Here is a 23771-nt window from a genome sequence, read left to right as displayed (position 1 = left end):
TGAGGTTCTAAGGATCCAGATAAAGTAAACAGCCTTTTCCTGCCTTTGCATCAGCAGAATCTTAAAGGGCGTGTGGTAGGCTGTATTTGGCAGGATAACGCCTGAGAAACTGCTTTCAGCAGTCTGTCAGTACCCAGGGACTGATGAGGACTTGAGTTTTCATTTTTAATACATAAAATACAGGGTCGTTTGTTTTTTTTCTTATTCTGGGCTTCCTTATTATGATCCTGTAATTAAAAAATATTTATCCTATCAACAGCCCTGGGAAACAGAGACTAAAGTGCTTTGACTTGTATCTCAATTTTTGTAAGCCTGTTGTAAAGCTTCAGTAGGTCCAACAGACAACTGAGTCAACAAAATAGCCTCCATCTGAGTTCTTCTCAGATCTTAGGTTTTAAGGTAGCATACACAATATACACTGAACTTACAGCATGGGACTTACCTGCAAGTATTAATGTATTTAAGTATATGTATTTAAGCTATTAAGTTTCCTTTCCTCTTAAACATTTTCATTTTCTTCCTCTAGAAAAAATAATGCATTTTCCAAAGACTGCATTCTATTTACAAATGCACTGAAGTATTACTGAATGCTAACTTTATGCTCTTGTAAGTAGCCACCGACAGCCTCAGTAAAAGTCACCCTTCTCAGGTGAGCAATATTACTATCAAACCAAATCACCCCCTGCTCTAGAATAACCTTGGATGTCAAACAAGGTCTGAAGTCACCCTTCTCTGGCTCATCTGCTTGCAGATTTGGTACCAGGGCAATTTTGCTGTTAGGACTGTGCTTTTACTATTATACTTATCACCATTAGAGATGTGGCTGCACACATATATTTCCTGTTCCAGTAAGCAAATGAACAGTAGACAAAAGCCATAGTACATTGGCAACTCTGAGAAAGTTGAACCTGTACAAGCTGCACATGGGTGAGCACTTACTTGCTTCCTATCTTGCAACTGAAGGCACTGTACCCTATGAACCAAGCTGTGCTAACAGACTACATAAGCTTCCACATTCTGACAGCAGTCAGGAGACTTCATTTAACTCACTTTTAGCACAATCACCCTATTCCATCTGTGTCAGAGACTACATCTGCCTATAGCCTCATTTTGTAAAGGCTGCAACTATGCTATACTGAACATACAGCATGTATGTTCTCATGGCATGCTTGAAAAAAAAATATTTGGAGCTCTACTTATTTTCAAGACCTGCAGAAGTCATGTTCTCACGGAAATAAAAACAAAAATTTGACAAAATTTAGACTAGTCAAGCCTATCAGAGCAAACTTTGCTTTGCAGTATATTGTGCTGTATTTCACACCCAAGAAGGGGCACAGGCAGTACTTGGGATAGCCAAGACTCAAACTACTGTAGGACTAAGCATAGCTCATACTTCACACCCAACACTGGGCAGCACTGATATGCTCTACTCCTAAAAGAAGAGCTCAAACAGGATTTAAACCACAAGGTCACAAACTGTCAACAAGGATTGTTGGCTGAGACATACATTGACAGAGCAGGGAAGAAAAAGGAGCTTGTGGCTAGCAGAAGTGCTATTCACCACACAGCTTGTTAAACCAGGGTCATATCTGAGTACCTCTGGTCAAGGTCCAGGGGCAAGTTAAAAAATGCGTTGGCTCTCCATGCAAGGCAGAGAAGGCTACTCCTGGCCAACTGCTCCACCTCACTAGAAAGTGGACTGTAACAAAGGTAAGTGCCCATGCTACTGCTGAGCACAAAACTGCCATTCTATTTGCTTACATGCAACACCCGTATCAATTTCTACCTGAGCTTGCAAAGGGTTTGGAGCCACCTTCCCAAGATTTATTTTTCATTAGTTTGTGACAACAAGTCACAGAACTGCTGCGTTAGAGATTTAATACTTCGGGAAAGATCTAGCAAGCTTGGGAGGCTGTGTTTATCTTGTTTGTTTATAGGAATCAGTGTTTATCTTTTAATTTCCTGGGACTAAAATGATGCGAGACATTCAATAAAACAAATGGCATCACATACACATAAATGGGTGACTGCAACACGACAGCAAACGCTGCTCAAAAATTTACTCTTCCTTGACTGTTCATTTTAACTAAAACCACTATTCTGAAAGATCCTTTCCAGGCATTTAGGTATTGGAGTTAATATTATACCCATGATTAGTAGTCTGGAAGAGCAAAAAAACCATCCAAACAAAACACCCAGCTGTCTTTATTCAGTAGCTAAAGTCACTTACTACTTGCACTTTGACAGTTTTTAAATAGCAGCCATTCTAGTTCAGTAAATGCATTTCTGCTATGCTAGCTGCAGAAGCTAGAAAGAATTAATTTGATATAAGGTACAAACTCTCCCTGAAGGCAAACACTGTCCAACATTAAAATCTTCACTGAACAATCTTTAATGAATGTATTGGTAAAGAAATAACTATTTGAAAAAGATAGTGTCTAAATAGCTTTCTATTAAAAATATCCAATATTACCTTTTTTAGCCATATAACTGAAAAATGGGAAATCTTGCCCTTCCTCCACATCTTGTGCTAGGGAAAGGTTACTACCTGGCAATGATACAGGCAGTTATTGATTTAAATGGTTATGGACCTGAAAAGTTCTTTCCTGTCATTTATTATCCTGTTGTAGTTGCCACCACGCTTGTGCAATATAAAAAAAAAAAAAAAAGAAAAAAAAAGAAAAAAAAGGGCTTAACAAAATTAAATTAGAAAAATAGAAGAATACTGGTTTTAACTGTATTATCCAGTGCAGATAATCACCTGATTGTTTCCTCTTGATATAATGAGCTGACAACTGGGCCACCAAATGCAGTTTTGCTTTCCTTTCCCCTCTTCTCTGTCATCTGAAAGAAAAAGAAAGATTGGTCCAGCATGCTGTCTCCCAGCCCACTCCAGGCTGTGCCATCCCCTATTTCCCACCCCTTCTCTTGCCCCAAAGACAGGACAAGCCCTCTGGAAGGCTCATCTTTATGGCAGACAGTACCTCACAACCCTACTCCATCAAGAACAGATGGATGGATGTCTCAGCAAATCAGATCAATGTTCCTCTGAAGGTGGCCCAGAAGGGTCACCTGAAAGGTAGGTTTGGCAGCCTTGCTGTCCTTCTCACAATGAGCCAAACCTTTGTCTCTGCAGCACTCTCAGCTGTGGCTCCTTAAGGCCCAAAAGCTGAGCCTCTGTGAGATAGCATAATGTTATGTTACCGGATTGCAAAGCTTGCCTTTCTAAATCTATTTAATATAGATTTAAAATTAAATTTTATAATGGGCAGCATTTCCAAATGATTTACTCCCAGGAACTCTAGGATTCTGAATGATTCCCACCATAACAGAAATGAACAATTAGAATAATGACTGATCGATACGGAGCCTCAGCCCTACCTTTTCAAAAAAACATTCTGCAGCTTGGGATCTTCAATTGGCTGACTTTACATTGATGCCAGACTTCCACAAAGGAAGAAGTGGCCTGCTGTCTGAAAGTCTGACCCTATTAAAGAGTACAAAGTACCAGAAACCCTAACTCTTCCATAGCACCTAGTATCTTGGTCTGCAGGTATGCAGCCAAAACTGGTTTGCAGTTCACAGCAGTAATTCTTGTAAAGCCAGCCCATTAACCGCAATGTGCTATTGTTAGTGGAACAGTTCTGTGGCTTTCTGTGATAAGAGACTCCAGATAAGATAAGATAAGATACACCCAGGGTGAATAAGATCAGAAGCCAAAGGAAAGCTACTCTAATCTCTAGCAGCCCAAGTAGCTGCAATACATTGCTGCTTACATCAGAAAGCATTGCTGCCTCATCAGAATTCTACCTAGAAGGATGTTAATTTTTTTAAAAAGTGAACCATGTTTGCATTCATCTTCCTTCCTTAGGTCACTTTTGTTTTAAATCAATTTACTGTTTTCCCCATAATACATTTACTTCTACATTCTGCCCAGTCTGACACCAACCAGTTCCACCTTTCAGTTCTCTCTTCTGTACCAACCCAAAGTTATAAGATTTAGGTTTACAAGTATCACAGACTTTTTTTTTATTTAAGAAAAAAATGGAAAGGAAATTGGCTTCCCAAACTATTCCTAGTAGTTTAGGAATACCAGCTTAGGCAAGTAGGCTTCCTTCAAATTACATAGTTAAATGTGACACAAAGTTCTTTCCTGATGGGAAAAGGCTTCAGTGTTTACAGTGCAATGCTGAATAATTTTTTCAAGATGCGCAAAGAACCTTACTGTCCATCAGTTGTTTCCATACCACTTGTAAAGAAAATTAATTTCAGATCATCTGCTAGTACATGCAAGAGTTATTTCTATAAAACAAAGCTATACTCACAACTAGTCTATCTTCTTTGGTATTGAGGGGCAGTGGTCATTCAATCAATATTTTAAAATCTATATTCTTTCATCTCTTCCCACTACTGTTTTTGGTTGTTGCTTCCCCCACCCCCCCCAAGTCAGAAACAACACTTTGAGAAAATACATTTCCTCTTCCCAGAGGCAGAAATTGTAAAAAAAGTTTCCTTGGATTAAGTTCACTTCTTTGCACAACCAATGCATTTCTATCAAAGATTAATCATATTGATTAAATAGATACATATGGTCATTGGAAAACTTAGCAATAAAAGCTTTCCCCAAAATGCTCAGCCAAAACCTTCTCTTTTATGTGGCTTTTAATCCATATACAAGTTACTTTATCCAAGCAGTTTTTATCTCTTTCACACAGAAATAGGTAACTCAATATTCAGCTTATGAATGTTGAACCAAGTTTATTCCACCACAGTCCTCAAGATGTAGAAAAAGTTTATGAAAAATGTACAGGAGAAGCCTCAGCTCTGCTCTCAGGATTTAATGTGTGCCCCTATTCTGCAAAGCCAAGAAAGACAGCATCAAGACTCCACCATTCATCACCACTGAACTTCCCAAGGGGAATCTGCTCAGGATATGAGAAATGCTTCTTCCCAAAAATGTTAACTCTGCCTTGATGCAGATACAAACTGGTTTCTTTCCAGCCGCCCTTGACAACTTGCCTATACCATGAGCTCATCTGCCCACTTCCAATATCTGTACTACCCAGCCTGCCAGGGACTCGCACGCAATATCTGAGTGCGACGTACCAAACTGGGTAATGAAAGAGGTGAGACAGCAGCTGCTCCTTCCAAACCACGTCACAGCTATTGTTTTTATTTATCGCTCATACTGGCCGATGTGCTCAGTAATGTGCAGATGCACTTTCCTCCTTAAATTTCTTGATATTTCTACAGCAGAAAAGGGCTTAAGCTGGAAAGATAAAGCAAATGCTACATATACACAGATAATCACCAGTAAGTTTAAAGTTACATTACCTAGAAAAACCACAATGAAATTAAAAACTGACACTGCAAATTTTCTTTCTCCTCTGTTAAAAAAGGCACTAATAATTAACTATGTGGCTCTCAATTCAGCTCAATTTCTTTCACTGCTGGCAGCACTGTCCAAAAGCACTGCAGATGCACATGTAACTAATGATAGTTAAGAAATAACATGATCCCAGGCTCCCATAACTTGCAACCTGAATCTGACAGAGATGATAGCAGTATTACCCATAGTCAGGGCCATGTGAGAGCATGCTGTAGGAAAGGCAAAATTACTGTGGGCTCCATGAGCATGAGGGGCTTGCCAGTTAAAAACTGTGGGAATAAAGGGGAATTTGTGACAGCACTGGAAGAAACTCTGGAGGATTGCACTCGAGTGCCAAAGCATAGGTAGTGGCACATAAAAGCTCTGGGCCTTAAGAGGCACTGGAATTTCTCCGGGTTTTCCCTAATTCTTGCCCACTGATTCTTTGTTGCTTGTGTACAATTAAGGCTGATATCAAGTCACTATTAGTCTTGACAGTTAACTTTGGTAGGTGGATCTGGTTGACCAAAGCTAGCATGAATCATGGGCAAATACATGCTTCAGTATGCAGCATACGTACTCATTAAGAGACATTTTCAACTCCCCTGACTCCCAATGTGCTCACTTCCTGGTGCAGGGAACTCCACTAAGCCCAGAACTATCCTTCTCAAATGTCACCAGGAATGCCAGGAGAAAAGCTACATTCCTCCTGGAAAAGACAGCAGAGTATCCTTATCCCTGTCTTAGTGCACTGTATTTGTCAATAAAAGAGCAGCTCGATTCAAGGTACAATCGCATCTCGATTGGCTGTCACTGACAATGTTGCTCCAGACAGCCTCAAAGCCTGACAACCACTTTCTGAACAAAATGGAAATACAGGGACTAATATTTGCTAACATCATTAATTCTTTTTTTTTCCCCTCCACTCCCCCTTCTTCCTTTATCCACGATGTCATGATATATACTTTTAAATTGTTGTCAGCCATAAAATAGACGTTGTGTCCCAGTTCAGAGGTTAACATATAATGACAGACACATTAAAAAACTCTGTCCAATGCCTCACTGAAAATTTCAGGTCCATCTTCTCTTCAACAAGACAGTAGCTCGAATTCACTTATAAGCTTTAACAACATTAAAGCCTAATCATGATTGAAAAAATAAAAGAGAAAGAGAAGATAGCTTTATCATACTAATCATTATGGAAACAAAAAACAATTAGACAAACATTTTCTTTGTGAGGCTTTCAAGTTCACCTTCTATTCTGGTCTTAAAAGTTTCTCATAATCACAGCATGACCCATTTCTCCTCTTGCACTTTTGGAGAGCAGGATGAAAGTTACCATCTAAGAGGAAGAGTGGTAGCTTCCCGTCAGGGTTGGTTTGGTGGGCCAGTCTCTTGCTATATCCCTGAAGACAGGACAGGGATTTATTATTTTTAATCTCCAAGCACAAGCTTTGTTCCAATCTACACAAAACAAGCTATAAAAGATTTAACAAGATGGCACTTGGAAAGGCCCTTCTGATGACTCACTTCAAACTCATGTGCCAGAACTCGTTATAGAGATGCAAGTGAATTTACCATCTGTGATTAGCTGGGATTGAACTGGACGGAATGGTATGCTATTGGTAAAATGGTAAGCTATTTTATGTGGAGGGTGTATTTTATATGCATGACACATATGTTATGAATCTGATGGAAAGGTACAGAGAAGTTCTACAAAGATCCCACAAAACAGCAGGAATAACACAGGTTTCAGTAAACCTTAAAAAAAAAACAAACCATCCAAAATACCCCACATAACTTGGAGTTAACAAAAGAGCTAGATCCTAGGCATGGGTTAAATGTAGGGTATCCCAGTCTTATACAAAGCAAAATGAGAACTCTACTTGGCTAGTTCTGCAAGTCTAGGCAACCAGCACACAGCAGCAATAGCTGTTTGGCAAGGCACACGGCCGAGTTACACAGCACATCTATCATTCCCCCAACTCCCTTACATCTCACTCTGGCTTTTCTCCACATCCAAAACCTTTAAAGTAGCCTCACATAAGTAGATATTTAAGAAAAACAGCCATCAGTAAAAAAGCTCATGTAATCAAAATACTTATCTTTGAAGTTATAGTGGCTAATGCCTTAAAACAGTCAAGACTTAAGTTCTTCATCATGAGGCATCTTGGAAACAGAAAAGTAAGGCAACTTAAATGAGAGCTATACATCAGGATCTCACACCTGAGCCGCTACAGTGCATGGAAGAAGTTATCTCAGGTTGTTTTCAGAGGCTACTTGTTGTATTATTTTTCTCTCCCTCTGAGCCTAAGGCAACTTGAGCCACAGTAGCAGCTGTATCCAGCTTTATGGGATGGAGACAAGAAACACTCCCAACAAAATTATTACCATCAAAACTTCTCAGGTGTTTCTGCTGCAGCAAATACATAGTGCAGATTTCAATCTGCATTTGTTCTGTGTAATTCACCTTCCTATAAGCTCACCCATTCATTCAGGTGCAGGTGTCTGCACGGCACACTCTGACCTTCCTGTGTAGAACCCAGCATTGCTCCAGGGACACACGTTACCTTGCCCAGTGCCAGTTTGCAGAAAGATGCATATAACGCATCAGCAGCACAGTGTAATGCCCTGCTCGACAGCAAAGTGGCAGCCTTCTGCAGCCACCAGAGAAGCAACCAAGGTCTGCCATGGCCTCGCAGGATGCCCTCAAGGCTCTGGGGTGCAATCAAGTCACCAAGCCTGGCAGAGCTGCAAGCACTGGATGTTCAGAGGTCTGCTTGGCAGCAGTAGGAGAAACCCTGGCTCGTGTCCCAACTCCCTAGACTACAACTGGGAGATGATAAAAACTCCAGTCTCTACTGCCATGATGGGACAGGTAATGTCCTGTAACCCCGTCAGGCTCACATGGAGGTACACGTAAATCCCTGAAGTGTGCTAACTGAATTGTAATTAAGCTCATATAGTTGCAGGTGAGAGATTTTACAGAAGACATTTCACAGACTTAACCCAACATGATTGCAAGGCCTGCTTTGCTGGCCACCATGTCCCCTCAATGCTCTGGATTTACATTTCTGGACACAATTTGAGGAGTGCAGATTATTAGGGAGGCAACAAGAAAACAAACTCTCCTAAAATTTCAGACCCTTGCCCCCCCACGCCTTCCCCTCCCTTCCTCTCTGCTGTGGCCTGGCCATCCCCCTGGGAAGGGAACTTGGGCAGACACTAATTGTATTTGACAGCAGCAATTACACACAAGGCTGGAGATTAGAAGCTCGTTAATTGTGTGTGCCATAATTGCTGCTGTCTTTTCCTTTGCTAGTTAAGGCCAGTGCCAGGACAACCAAGGGGAGGAGGATGCTCTCCACCCCAAATGCAGGTGGTCCAAAGACCAAAGCCCTTGAACAGGGAAGAGATGTCCTAGCACTGTGGGGGGCTCCTGACCCCACAGCAATGCAGGAGAGTCCCCCAGCAGGGCAGCTAATGAAGCATGAAATGAGGACAAACAATGTCCCCTTCCAAAGGTATTTTCCACCTGCATCCTACAGCTCAGCTGAACTTCACACTACCTGCAGCAGGAGGGAAGGTAAATATTAACCCTTCAGAGGTGATGCTACCAAAGGAATTTTTTTAAGCCATCTATGAAACTAGGCACCTTATTAAATACTTGAGTGGGATTCATAAAATCCTCCCTTCTCTACTAAAATTTATTGCCACTCTATGCAGACTAGCAGAGGCCAGTTACATCCAAACAAGATGAAAGCACACCTTGGCTGAGGGCACCCTCCCTATTACACTGTGATGCAAAGCCACCTTTCACGAAAGGCCACTGCACCCCCCACACCAGTCATATTAATGGCTATCATAAACAGACTATTTTAACATTCCTCTCTCAACAATCCTCCTTGGCTCCCAGCAGCAGCTCAGCCAGAGCGTGTACATGACTCAGCACCAGGAGCCTTTTCAAGAGACGACTGGGGGTCTGTACCATTGAGCATACTGTCCTACAAAAAACAGCAGTACGCTCCATGGGATAATGCAGGGTTGGGGCTTTTTTGGTTTATATATTGCAGGGACTGTTTAATGCCATTGTGTTATATTGCCATTAATGGCTACATAATAACAATAATAATAAAAAAGTTTCCGATTCTTTTAAATCTCATCACAGAATTTCCTCTTGAAAAAAGACATAATCTAAGACAGGGAAAATATTTTCAAGATTACATTCAAAAAATAAAACCAAACATACTATAATTAACGTCATAGTTAAACAGCGGTGTGATCTAGAACAAAGCCTTGTAGATTACTCATTTAACCAACAACGAGTTAATTAATAACTGCACCATAATCACATTTGGAAATTAGTAGTAAAGACAGTCAGGGGAAAGGAAATAAATGTAAAATGCTTAACATAATTTTGAGCAAGTTCTATACTTACTAGTAGCCATGATTTCATGACTCACTGTACAAATCAACATATGCATGGAAGGAATAATATGCTCAATCTAATGGAATGGCTTCCAATAGTTTTTTGATTTTTAGAGGGTTCTGGGTTTTTTTGTTTTGTTTTGAATTTAAAACAGATATAGAGCTGGCAAACACAAGACCACTAGCAGACTCCTGTTTCCTTATGTCCCTTTTGTGGACTCTGCAGTAAGTTGCAGACTCCCAGTGTCTGTAGACCAAAGGATGAAGCAAGTGGCCTGCTTGCACTCTTCCAGCTTAAGGCACCTTACAGAAATGGAGAGCTTTTATGAGGGGAACACAGAGCATTGCATCATCAGTCCTGAAAGCAATCAAACACTTCTGTCACATCTCCATATGAAAATCCACAAATGCCCAGGGCAGAGGGGACCAAGCTGTAGATACAAACATAGCCTGTACTGCAATTGCTGTTGGTTTTGGATTTTTTTTTTTTGTTTGTTTGGTTTTTTTGTTTTGTGTGCTTTTTTTGTTGTTGTGTTGGGGTTTTTTGTTTTTTTTTTTTTTTTGGGGGGGGGGCATTGTTTTTTTTTTTTGATGCAAATCACAAGATATTAACTCATATAGATTTAAAAAGACATTTGTACGAGTAAGAAATGTATTCCAAGCCAAACTGAAAACACTAAACAGCTACATAGCTTGGGGTGAAACATTCCAGCTCTGAAGCTGGAAAGCTGAATTCAACCCTAATTTTTGAGAAATAAAGAAAGGACATCTGCCCCTACTCCCAGCCTGCCTGTTGACATCCTGTCATCTACTTGCTGGACTGACACTGGGCCAACACAGCATCAGCAAAGGCAAAATTTCCCATTTACAAAAGGAAAAGCTCAAAGGCTGCTTGCCCAGCGCCACTGAAATCTGTTTCCTCCAATACATCTAGGTTGTGAAGGCAGAGGGTGAATTTATGAGTTCTGCAGACAGAGAAACAGCAGAATGAAGAGCTCTTCACCGGCCTCTGTCCCCCAAGAGACAAGAGAAGGTACAGAACATCCCAGCAGGAACAGGTTTCTGAAGTTATGGTGCAATCCTTTGCAGGCTCAGCCAGAAGGATGCAGTAGGATCTGGAGACAGCTGCCTGCTGAACAGCCTTTAGCACTGTGCACTGTGCTGTGTCAGAGCCTTAATGTGTTTTGCGTTGTTTAGTTCAGCTCAAAATAACTGTAGAATGCTATAGAGACATTTAAGGAGTGCCATCTTTTCTTACAATAGGAGTAATTGGGTACAATAGTGCCCAAGTGTCTAAGTACTAGACAACATGCTCTTTAAAGGATACAACTTATTTTCCACTCTTAAGAAACAAATTGCCTTTACAAGACATTAGCAAATGCCTTACCAAACATTCAAACAAAATCTTAATCTCTAGTAATTACTCTCAATACCTCCTTCATACTTTGTGTAAAGTGCAAGCTAAACATAACCACTTAACCTTTTTCTAACATGAAAAGCTGTATTTTCACTACAGAAACAGCATAATTATGCTATAGCTTATTTTACATACAAAAAAATTAAAGCTATTTCTCCTAACCAAAAGCATATGCCATTTTTAATTAACACATTCTCTCTTTTAAACCAGCCTTTACATAGCCATGTGAAGCAGCAGGGTACATGGACCCTTCCTGTGTCTGAATACTATCAAATACATGTCTACAACTCCACACCTAAAAATCAACCCATTATATACTCCGCAGTAAGATAAATCTGTAATTTCTACATAAATCCTAATTTTAACAGCCTCTGACAAACCAGGTTGAAAATTTTTCAACAGCTTACATTACTTTGAAAAATTTAAGAGGTTGTACCCTTCTCCATTTAAAGCAGTCAAACTGCTAGCACAGCCTGGTGAGTTTCTGGACAAAAGAAGAGCAGAAGTTTGACAAGAAGCTACTGTGAGCTCCAGGATGAGCTGCAGAGCAATTCAAAGCCCATATACTGAATGCCCACCTCATGCCACAAGCAGAGGATACTGTCCCCCTGCTCCTCCCACCCTCACTGACCACCTCACTTTGCTATGCAGGGTGGCAGGACTTGGGTGCATTTGATCAGGCTTTTCTAGGTTTCTGGGCACACCCCAAAAAAATATTGGGGTAATGGATGTCAGGCAGGCTCTCCACTGCTTGGAAAGTGACCTGGCCAGCAGGAAGCTAAGACTGAGCAGAGAAAGGTCCTCTTACTCTCCTGGTCCTCCTCACCTCCCCTTGCAACTTCCTATTTGGTTTTCCCCCCCTTCTAAACTTCCTGTTACATCAGGCTGGCTCAGCCTGCTCCACTTTCTGCCTCTGCCCCAAGCTCCTAACTGCATCTAACGGCCTGCTTACCTCCCCTGATAGCCCATGGCAGCATTGTGCTTTGGTTCAACACCTCTCCTCTGTCAGCCCATGCTGCAACCTCCCCAGACACCAATTTTTAATGGTGCTCAGCACTACCAAAAGCTCAATTTTCCAATTTGTTTTAGCTAGTGGAGTTCCAGTACAGAAATTAACTTAACACAAAAGCTTTGATTGCTGGTGGAGTCGCTTCTCATGCCACAACACTGGTCTTTTCTGCTTCCAGCCTCACACAATTGCTTCATAAAAACAAACTTTTCAATACTTCCGTTACCCACATTTCTGTTGCTGGGGAGAAGCAGCATTGCTGCTAAAATCTGCAACAAATGAAAACTGCACATGGCATTTCAAACCCTTCCTTAATCTTGCCAGAAACTGCCACCTCAAGGCCAAAATGCAAGGGGCAATACCTGGTTACATCTTAGCCATTTCAGCTTGTGGTCTGACTTCCAAACAAATTCAAGGTGGCAATAAATTGCCACCTCAAGTTAAACCAAGATCTTGGGCTGTCCCTGGAAGTATGAGCACCTATCCATTTTCTGTCCACTCAGCCACAGCAGCAACTACCTTGGTCCTTCGCTGGTATGCTTTCTCAGCTAGGAGAGCACTTGCTCAAATAAAGTTTTAAGATCCCAGAGTTCAATTGTCCCACATGCCTCCAATCCCACAGCTGAAGGATCACAGAATAGCCAGGTCCTGTGGAATTGCTACCTGTGCACTAGAGCCATAGAGCAAACTCTGTTACTTATCTGTTAAGTGGGAAAGGAAAAAAAGGAACGAGGTCCCTGCTGCACAGGAAGTTACACACTAAAGTACCTTGCCTCATTCTATTACCTCCTGTCATAATTGAATGCCATTAATTTGATACATATATTAAAATTTTACTTTTTTTTTTTTCTTCCAGTTGCCTTTGATATATCTGGCTAGCATGCAGTGTCTTAATCTTAAGGATTCATGACACTGGGATGCCACACATATCACTGTGCTGCAGCAGCACAAGCAGCATCAGCAAAGCAGAGCTATATGTCCAATTATTCTTTTTTCAGAATACATTCCAGAGAGTACAAGATACTTTTTTGCATTAATGTGGGATAATGAAAATTAATTAATCGAAAAATTCAAAAGGAAAGAATATTTCATCTTTGCTTAAATGTTTAACAAAAAGCCCTACTTTGATAGCCAAAACCAACAAGTCCCCCAATTTTTTGTTTGAAAGTCTAGAAAATAATTACTACATTCAAGTAGCTGTGAGAGAATGTATTATGCTGTTCACAGTACACTAACAGGTAGTGCATCAGCACTGCTGGCTCCCATTTGAAAAAATGGAGGCTAACATTGGTACAAGCAAAAAAATTAACCCCTGGAGAGCTAGTAAGATTGCGTATTTAACACACAGTATGCTTTACCAAGACCAGGCAGGTTAAAATGAGCAAGAGAAAAGAGGTATATCCTTAGCGTGATAATTTTTTACTTTAAAGAAATTTAGAAAGAGAAACATGGGCAACCTCTGTCCAGGATTCCAGTCCAGTTTGCAATACACAATTGTTTGCACTGCTGGCCTGCTTTCTAAGCTTCAACCTTTCTAAAATACAGGCTTACAGCTTGGCACTGTTGTATTTCAATCAATCGCTTGAACAAGGATTGCAATGCCATAAATAAAAGGAGCTGAGACCATAAATTTCTTCAGAGATGTAAAATCAAAGAGAATAATCCAACAGACTCCCAAGGGGTGGGAGGCTGACACATATTCCAGCTGTTTGTATTTCTACTATGAGACACTTTTTCACTTTAACTTTTTTACTTCTGCACAGCTTGCTAGAAACACGGTTTCAAAAAACTGGAGATCTCACTCTGGATGCGGCATTTTGTTTTGGGCTCTACAACAGAATGCAGCTACAGAGGAGAAAAAGCCCTATAAATTATGAAGCCTGTTCACAGGCAAAATCCCAGACTACCACAGACAACAACTCCACCAGCACAGCAGCACACTGCCTGGCACGTGAGTCACTTGTTTGAACAAAGCATCCTCTAACACCTCCATCTTCAGGCCATGGGTTCTTGGCAAACAATCATCAGCTCCCATCTACGCTGTCATCATTATAAACAGAAGTTACACATACTGTTTTATTAATCTGCTTCCTCCCTTAAACAATAGTCAAGGGATGTCACTGTTACCCTCACAGTACTGCAAGGACTAGCACTGCCCATGAGCCTGTGATGCTTTTAAAAACCAGCAAGTATAAGTAGGAAAATGAATTTGATTTGCTGCTCAGAGAATAACAGTCAACACAACAAAGCAGGTAGGTAACACACTACTTCCTACTTGGTTTGCCAAGGTTGAGCTATCTTGTATGGAATAAAATTGATAAGCAGTTACATGTGCAAAGAAAGGGACAGAAAATAACCTATGGACAGTTTTGTTTATGAGTACAACCTATATCAAGTACTCAAAGCATCAGCACACTTCCCTCATGAGAAGGTACAGAGCAGCAAAGGATGCAACATCATCCGCCTTTATTGCAAAAGTACAGGGAAATTTAGTTCATGTTTGCAGTGTGGTATCTTACTGTCTTACACAACAGGAACAAGAAAATATCCGCTTGCTAGTAAGAGAAATTGGTTCTGAAAGCATGCTCCAAAAGCAGAACATTCATGGCCTAACTTGTGCAGCCAATAAACCACTGTTTTCCCAGCTTGGCTAAAACAAGGTGGGTCACTCTGCCTGTAGTCTTGCATGTATAAATAAGGTGCACACAAACTGTGAGCTTTTGTTAGCCATGCACGGCACAGATTACTCCCTCCCACAGGAGGGCTGCACCTACCACTAATTCTATTTGCATGCTAGGCACTGTCCCTCACACTGGCAAAAAGTAGCAGGGCAGAAGAATCCATCTGTGTATTAAGATCTAGCCCTCTTAAGACATATTCCAAACTACTGCATACCCCAAATGAGGTTCACCAAAACCCCTACTCTGCAACTTGCCTAAACCCAGAGGACATTGCTGTTTTACATGTCCCAGAGCTAGAAGCCTGACATAGATAAGTTTTTGGTTTTTTTTTTCCTTAATTTCTAGTGCTTCCTTTTTTGTTAAAAGGATAAAAAAGAAAGAAACAAAAAAACACTACCAAAAAACAAGGCTTGCTGTTTGGTTTGTTTTAAAGGGGAAGAGCCTGATTAGAGGCTGACTTCTTAGTGATTTGTTTTTTCCAATGTGGTCATCCTTTGAAATAGGAGCTTATGTGTGTATATATATATAAATATATATAAATAAAACAGTGCAGTTTGTTTTCTGCATTTTGTCACAACTTTATGTACAATTATTAACCTTTAGGTAAAAATAAACAAACATGAAATTCATTATGGCAAAGTAACACACAAGGATCTATACAAACCCAGAAAGAAAGGGGAGCAGTGAAGAGCAAAGACCCTGGCAGCACTGCCGTGTTGCTCACAAGAACACAGGAGGCTCCTCATCCCAGCACGCTGCATTAGCACCGCACGGGAAGGCAAGCTTTACTGGGCAAAGCAATAATTCTATTAGTCTCCACTTTACACAGTGCAATTAAATTGCTTTTATACTACAAAAGAAATAAAGTCATTATTTTCAAAGTTTTTGACTTCCCAGTATAGCAAGCCATAAACTGAGATATTTACCCAAACTAACTGCACAGCAGGTATATGAATACACTGCTGCTCATGACAGGCAGAGACCTAAATGGGTCCTTTACTGTTCTGCTCTTCCCATCCCCCTTGTAATCCTGCCCACACCACTCTGCTGCTCTTTCCCAACCACAAACAGTGGCTGCTCGGACAGATTGTCAAGGGAGACATCCGTTTGATGGATAGACAAAACAGGAAAACATGATGGGTGCACTCATTTTGTTTACAGACCACCGTTATTTCTAATGCATTTTTTTAACTTCTAGAAGAAATAACATGGACCTGCAGTACTAACCAAAAAAAAATTTGGAGATTTTAGCCTTAAACTACAGCATGATTTACCATTCCCTAATGTAATTCTTAGAAGTTGGCTAAACGTAAAACCTGTAAACTGTAGAGCACAGCTTCTTGCTCTAGACATGAACAGGCCAGATTTGAGCAATGAGTCCAAAGTTAAAAAAAAAATCAGGTTTGGTTTTCTGAATTCCTGTTTTAACTGGATACACAGTTTATATTTAGTTACTACAGAAATTTTAAGTTGGCTTTGAGACCCTACTTCAATAGAAGAGACTTATCAATTTAAATCAATTGTTAAGAGTATTTCAGTAACACCTGGTGCAACCTACAAAAAGCACACATTCAAACTCAGATCCTCCGCAAGTCTGGAAATTGTTTCTCCTGGTTTTCAGTGTATCCTCAAATTGAAAATTCCCTCTTCCACATTTTATTTTCAACTTGCTTGCCGCATTTGAAAGGTGAGAGAAAAAGGCTGTTTCAACAGAAAGAAGGGGGAATGGAGCCCAGTCCTTTGCACAGGGTAACTAGACAGCCACCTTATCAAATATTGCCCCCTGCAGTTCTTCCTGCAAAAACACCCACTGGCCACCAGACAAAACAATTTACTTTATTCTTGCAGGTTTTCCAGCTTACTGGACTGCTCTGAGCCTCCAGCAATAGAGCATTTACTATTTTATTCTCTCTGAAATTTGTTTTCTTTTTCAGGAGACTGACTGTCTCTTCCCCAGGTGTCCTCTCCCACTACCCCAAAGAGCACAACTTTATGCTCCCACACCAACACAGCAACAGAGGTATTTTACTCCCATTGAATACTGGTCCAGAGTGCAAAGGAACAAGCCCTCCTCTACTCAAAGCACAGAATAATATTTGGAAAAGAAAAACAAACAAAAAAACAAAACAGCCAACAACAACAACAAAAAAACAACAAAAAACCCAAACCAAAAAACAAAAAACAATCAAACAAAAAAAAAAAGAAGAAAAACTCCCAACACACATTAAAAACCAAAACACACCCCAAATCATAACACACACACAAAAAAAAAAAAAAAAAAAAAAAAAAAGAAAGAAAAATAAGCCTGGCAGCTTTCTCCCCAGAAACATCAGCACTGGAATTTCAAACCTTTATTAGCTTAAAAAGATGTCTAATGAATGTCTAGTTTCTTTGAACTCAAGCTCTCTTCCTGCTTTGTCTTAGAGACTGGTCTATACTCTTCAGATTCCTAACATGCAACTTTTCTCATTACACAACAGAGATCTTACTAAGTGCATTACTGGTGAAGTTGTGTAAAACAAGTTAAAATGGCAACTTTTTTTTTTTTTTTAATATAGGAATAGAAAATCATTACATCCTCCTGCAAGTTTCAGCAGTGAAAGCAAATACAAAGAAGGACTCTAAGTGTTTGGGGAAGGATGGCACTGAAGTTAGTAGCATGACAAGCTGTTGAGACTGGAACTGGTAAGTGTGCAATATAAGAAATAGGAAAAGGAGGTATTTAGAATCAAGAGATGCCAAAACTGCAATCAGCAAATGGAAGTCTAAACTGATGAGCAAATCTGGATGCTTTTTTATTCTTTATTTTTATTGTTTAAGCTGTGCCATATAACCGCCTTGTTACGAGAAACAATCAATAACAGCTCCTAACCCCCTCACTGCAGTGTCATGTACCCACCTCCAGCCCCATCCCTTGCAACATGAACCCAGTTAGAGATATGTTCAATGCTGCTGAGCAAAAAAGGTGCTGTCCTGCCTCTGGGTGGTCAGTCCCTGCAGATACGAACTCCCAGGCCAAACTGAATGCTTAAAGCCAATGGGGATTTGTGATATTGAACATGTGGGGAAATAGAAATACAGAAATACAGCCACCAAGACTGTCTCAAAAACTGTAAGGACTAGAAGTGCCCACAGAGACAGTCATGTACATGAGAACAAAGTTAGAGAACAAAGATGCAAGACAGTCAGCCCGTGACGGTGAACCTCCCTAGATCACTGAACCCACTGCTGAGACTGCAGCATAGCACCACAACAGTGGTACTACAGAGGCACAGTGTGAGAGAAAGGGTCAGAAGGACAAGCACACGTAGGCAGTAAGCTGTAGGTGGCTGGTAGGGAGAGCAGGTAGACAGCACTGCCAAACTTACACACACATCAGCAAAAGCCACCTAAAGCAACATGTCATTTGCTGCCAGTAAAGCAGAAAGAGAACATACAAGAAATGAAGCAGCGAGGACACAGATACCTGTCCAAAGAACTCAAAGAACGTGGGAGGTGTTGATGGCATAAAATATTTTTGTTTAAGAATAAAGAAAGCAAAAGAATTGCTTCATAAATTGTTCTGGAGGAAGAGTGAACAGACTTGAAGGACAGGTGATGTCTCTGAAATATGCAAATAGAGCTGAGCTGGTCCAAGCAATTACCTTTCCATTGCCTGGAACTTCAGACTCAAAGGAATGAGTCACAAGAAAGAACAAGAAACAAAAGAATGTGCTAAAAGGTAGAAAATGACAAAGGAAGACTGCATCAAGAGGAGATTGGAGACAAGCTTGGGAAAGTATAGCCCTGACCTCCTACTAACACCTGTACTAGGGAAAAGGAACAAAACAACCTATGACACAAAACCCAGTAAGAGCAAGCCAACACAGGAAGACCTAACTGCAAAGCATCCACAAAGGCCAGGATTATCGATTATAGACTGCTGGGTTTAAAATAAGTAGAGCAAAAAGATTCCTGTAGCTTCATGATTGTAAAGACCATGGACCTCACCCCAGTATCCCTTAGGTTATCTGCTATTTTAAATATTTCCTAGCAAATGACATTAAAAAAAAAAAAAGTGGTATGATAATTTCTGTCCAGGTTTCAGACAAAGCCCTGAAAGAAAAGATTAGGCATGACTATCAGAGAACCTGCTAGCAGCAAGGGTAGAGAAGTAAAATAGACTGGAAATAGCCATGGAGATGAGCCAACATACATGCCTCTACTATCAAAAGTGGTACACCAGCTTTACAGAGCATTGAACACCTGTGTCTTTGGCCTCTACACATTCAGTTGTCTCTTAAGAAAGTGTAGGTACTCTAGACTCCATACAGGAGTAGGAAGCAGTAGGTCAGATTTTGGTTGCTACTGGTGCTCCATTGCCTCTGAACACAAATTCAGGGTGCTCCTACTGCATCAGAATGTTTTTACTTTGTTTTTTTTTCCATCCAAACCAAGCAAAGATTACTAAATTATAGCAGTCACAGTCTGATGCTGGAAATGTACTAATACAGAAACTGCAAGGTCAATATGAAAGAATGAATCAATGAAGAATCAAGAAAAAAGAATGAGGAAGTAGATCTATTTGGACTGCATAAGAAATACTGCATTTAGTTCCATTCTATTTATTAAGAAAAATACTGACAGCCTGAAAGCTGTGGAACAGCAGCATACTTGCTGGGAAAAAAAATGAACCTATGAAAAAGATAAGGTGCTTCCAAGTTTTAATTTTTGCATATTTGGTACTAAAGGATCAAGACATTACAAACCTTTTTCAAATACATGAAACAGGAGAATGAGGAGGATTTAAGAGAACAACACAGGAACAACTTTAAGGGATGAGATGAACTGTTGAAGAGAAAATATGTAGATAATATTGAGAAAACTTTACAATAGCAAAATTCATGCAGCTGCACAATGAGGAATTCAACACCCTTATGCTGTAATTACTATTTAAGATTCATAATGCTCTAAAAGCTGAACTTCTCAAATTTGTACCAAACACTATATTGTTTTTAAACAAATACTAGGAATATTTCATTCATGATCTACTGAACGTAAGAAAACTCAATGGAACCCAGCAGATGAGTATGTAAAGGTGACACAATGACAGTGATGAAGCACCTTATAATGTACCCACAGATCTTTTCTATAAATCTAATTTGAAATTTGAATACTAAAATAGCTATTTTATCTCCATCCCCTGACACATGCATCTCCATCATTTTAAAGAACAGAGCTCCCTCTCGTGGCTCCAGAAAGTGGATGGGGGAGGTGCGGTGGAGTACAGAGTAGAGAGGACTTCTGATAACATTTTGGTCATATCAAAGTGGATTTAAAAGGGCAGTGTAGTAGCAAAGACAGGCGACTTAAATATACATTTTAATGCTAATTTCTAAATTACATTCTCTGCTAATGTAACTTTATCTGCTAGGTCTTTCTGAACTCGAGCACATTCCTTCAACGGCAGGCACTCAGATCTCTTCACAGGTTTCTAGCTCAGTCACAGACTGAGGGGCACAGGAAGAAGAGGACAAGAAACATGGCACATGTGCAGCAGCGCAGGGACAGTAAGTCAGGTAACACTCTACATATTTTCCCCAGCATTACAGCTCTGTGCACTGAGACCACACAGAAGAAAAAAAATAACTGGCTTCAAAAAGCCAGGAAATACATGCATAGCTACACGTGCAAGAAGCACATCTATTGAAACACTGTAACAAAGCATCTGAAAAAAGAAATTAAAAAAAAATCATATTTCTTTAAACCACTCAAACTCAGCTCTGCCCTCTTCACAGAAACTTCTTTTCAAGCTCCAGCACTGCTCTCCTGCAAGCCCACACTTCTTACACCAACTATGCAAAAAGAGAGGATAGAGCAACACAGGAATGAGGAAACACACTGGTGCAACACTACCCAGCAGAGTCTAGTTTCTGCCGAGTCCTGCGGACAAGGTTATGCAAAGACAACAACGGGAAGAAACATAAGCATTCAATCCTCACCATCAGGGAAGAGGGGAGGAGCAGCATGGCAAAGCATTGTTTGTTATATGGTTGTTGTTTTTTTAAACTAACAGGTTATCTCCCTTTCTTAGCTGACAACTTTGTAACCTAAAGGTCACACCTGTGGCAGTATTTCTCTGAGGCAAGAAAGTGAAGGGAGTACCTAAAGCTACCCTTGTTGCCATGCATGAGAAGTCCTATGAACAGCAGCTTTTCCTATAAACATTCAGGAAATTGTTGGTGTTTTGGTGGTGGGTTGCTTGTTTTTTTTTCCCCCCACTGTTTAATGAATGTTTCTGTGTTTCCCTTTACACTGCTAGACACTTTCTTGGATTCTTTTAAAATTTTTTTCTGTATGAGAATTTTAGATTGGACAAGAATTTACACAGCATACAGCCTGCTTTGCTAACTGCCCTGCACAGCGTATAAAACTGTTTTCCCCAAGGGGAGAAAAAAGGGTTACCTCTGAGTTACAGTACTTCTTTTGCTGCAAAACCAGCATTAACACCATGAAATAAGAACTAGTAAAGAAAAAACAATTACTCTAAAGTCTCTGGAACAGCATCAGAAGACAACTAAGAATCAAATTCTTGATTCATTGGCTTGTGCTCACACAAGATTTTGCTTCCAAAGCACAGGATCAAAAAAGAATCAATTTCCTCCCATGAAAAGAAATTACCATGCCTTCAGCATTTTGCTATTAGTAAGATACCTCCACTCAAAGGCAATACTTCCTCTAAAGAGCAATCCTCTTTAAAAATTGTATAAAATTCAGTCTATAAGCAGGGGGATATCTTTAAATATTCAATCAAGTAACAAACCTGGTAGATGAAAGATTAATTAACATGACAGTAGAGTCTCCCTATAACACCTATATAGGACTTACAAATACACTTGTTATGTCGAAGTACCTAATCATAATCAGATTTGGTAATTTGCTGCACTGAAACAAAAAGGAAACATTTTTAGAACTGATCATTCAGTTCATGTCACTTTCATGGAGATTACTTGGTATTGATCAACATTTAAATAGTAGCTGAAAAGAAAGATGAGAAAAGGATAAAAAGTACCTTTACATGCTAAATACAGCATGAACCAATAAAAGCAAAATTAATTAGATCACTATAGCAAAACCAACCCTGTGCATGCGCTTGCTGTAATGAAGATAATTGTGAATGAATTATATGGTTCCTCATGTTTTGGTCATAACAAAAGAAGAGTTTAAAAAATTAATTTAGACTTTAATCTGTTCAAAATGAAGCTTGCCATGCAGCAATTAAAATCTTTGTGAAGCTGGACCACTGTCAGCTTTACAAAGACAAATACTGGTTTATTCTCAGAACAGTATTTGTGTTTCCTACCTGTGGATTCCAGCTGGGGTCCAGTTTTTTCACTGTAGCAACATACTCCTGCATAGCTTGATGAGGGCTGGTATCTCCCAGGGCTTTCCAAGCCTCCCTAAGACAGAGAGCAAAACATCAGCAAGCCACTCGGAGACAACATAATGTATTTTTATACAGTGGAACACAGCGAACAGACTCATCTAAATACTTCCAGAGAGTGCAAAGCCATCTTTCATTCAGTTTGAAAGGGCCAGCTTTTCTCCAAAGCCATGAATGGCCACTGTCAGTTACAGCACACCATTGTGAAAGGATCTTTCAAGAGATCCTGGTCCAGGGCTGGAGCATAGGTTGTGCTCATAAGATAAAGCTGTTTGTAGAGCTGTAGCTATTTTCATAAAATTTTTGTTGTAAGCAGGTTAATCCTGGATGAGCAAGGTGAACTCAGGAGTCTGGATTTCACGTCTGCATCAGGCACAGCAGCAAGCATTTCCCTATTAAACAGACTCCAAGTTGACATCCTCTAGGTCCATAGTCTGTCAACAGATGAAACAGGACACAACAAAAAGTAGAGTCAGAAATTGCTAGGAATTACAATTATTTCCTCTTACCATTTCTGCTTTCCCTCAAAATCAAAGAAGCTTGGCTTAGGAGTGTTACAGGTTCCAAATTTCACCTAAGGAAAAGAAATTTCCTTCTGTTAGAACAAAGCAAAGGGAAGGCGATTTGCATAAGGGAAGACTGAGTTCTGATATTCCAGGGTAAATTCAGAAGAAAGGTTTTTGAGGGAAAGAACTGGCACAACTCAACCCCATCTTACACTCATTTTAGCTCTCAGTTATTAGCACCTTTGCATTCCTGTGTTTTCTTTTTGTGATGCAAGGAAAGCAATTTTGTTATGCAGTTCATTTCTTTTGCATGCATTACCCAACAGGGATAAACAGCAAGTGGTTTCTCACTTAATGTTATGTTTATTACTAAGCCAAATGTTTCATCCTCCACCAATATAAAAGAAAATTCTATTGATTAGAGTTTCTACAGAGATGATTCTTCATTAAGGCCGAAATTCATCCACTTCCACACAAAGCTCAAGTAAACAGTCTTTGCTTAATTATTTTCAAAGTCCTCTGGAAGGCAAGGGGACAATCTCAGAGCACAGGAAAGCCAAGCAGCTTCTGGATTTGCTCTGAGGCACCTGGCTGCACAGGAAGCACTGCATGAGAGACGAGTCAAGGCTCAAGTGCCTGAGATGAATCAGTCTGTCAGAAGCAAGACAGAAATTAAGATGTGGGGGGAGAAATAAGAAACACAAGGAAGCAAAGGAACAAGCCAGAACTGGCAGACAGATGTATGTGGGGAGGGGGTGGGTGGGTGGTGGAATAATCTTGCATCCAATGTAAAATGGGCTTGGTACCAGTGAGATTCAGGCAGTTTTCTATGGGCTAATGTATTGACGGAACAAATATAAAGCCCTTCCTCTAGCTGCCGTATCTCCTCTGTAAGCTCGCCCACAAAGGAGACTGACAGAAGCTACACCTGCCCAGGGC

At 40.3% G+C, this 23771-nt stretch overlaps 1 protein-coding gene across 2 annotated transcripts in view; it reads right to left on the bottom strand.

The window, feature by feature from the left end:
- Positions 1–23771, bottom strand: part of ACBD6 (acyl-CoA binding domain containing 6) — a 91400-nt gene that overhangs the window by 61962 nt on the left and 5667 nt on the right. For both annotated transcript variants that reach the window (XM_062602382.1, XM_062602381.1), the window contains exons 2-4: positions 22836–22900; positions 22246–22342; positions 2762–2844 (exon numbers count right to left, since the gene is read on the bottom strand). In XM_062602382.1, the coding sequence (XP_062458366.1) occupies positions 2762–2844; positions 22246–22342; positions 22836–22900 (245 nt within the window). The remainder of the gene's footprint in view (positions 1–2761; positions 2845–22245; positions 22343–22835; positions 22901–23771) is intronic.

The sequence above is a fragment of the Pezoporus occidentalis genome, unplaced genomic scaffold (genome assembly GCF_034315485.1).
Source record: "Pezoporus occidentalis ecotype Australia unplaced genomic scaffold, CSIRO_AGI_Poc_V1 ctg76, whole genome shotgun sequence".
NCBI classification, from domain to species: Eukaryota; Metazoa; Chordata; class Aves; order Psittaciformes; family Psittacidae; genus Pezoporus; species Pezoporus occidentalis.
The sequence above is the reverse complement of the archived record's forward strand: the minus strand, read 5'-3'. Positions and strand labels throughout refer to the sequence as shown.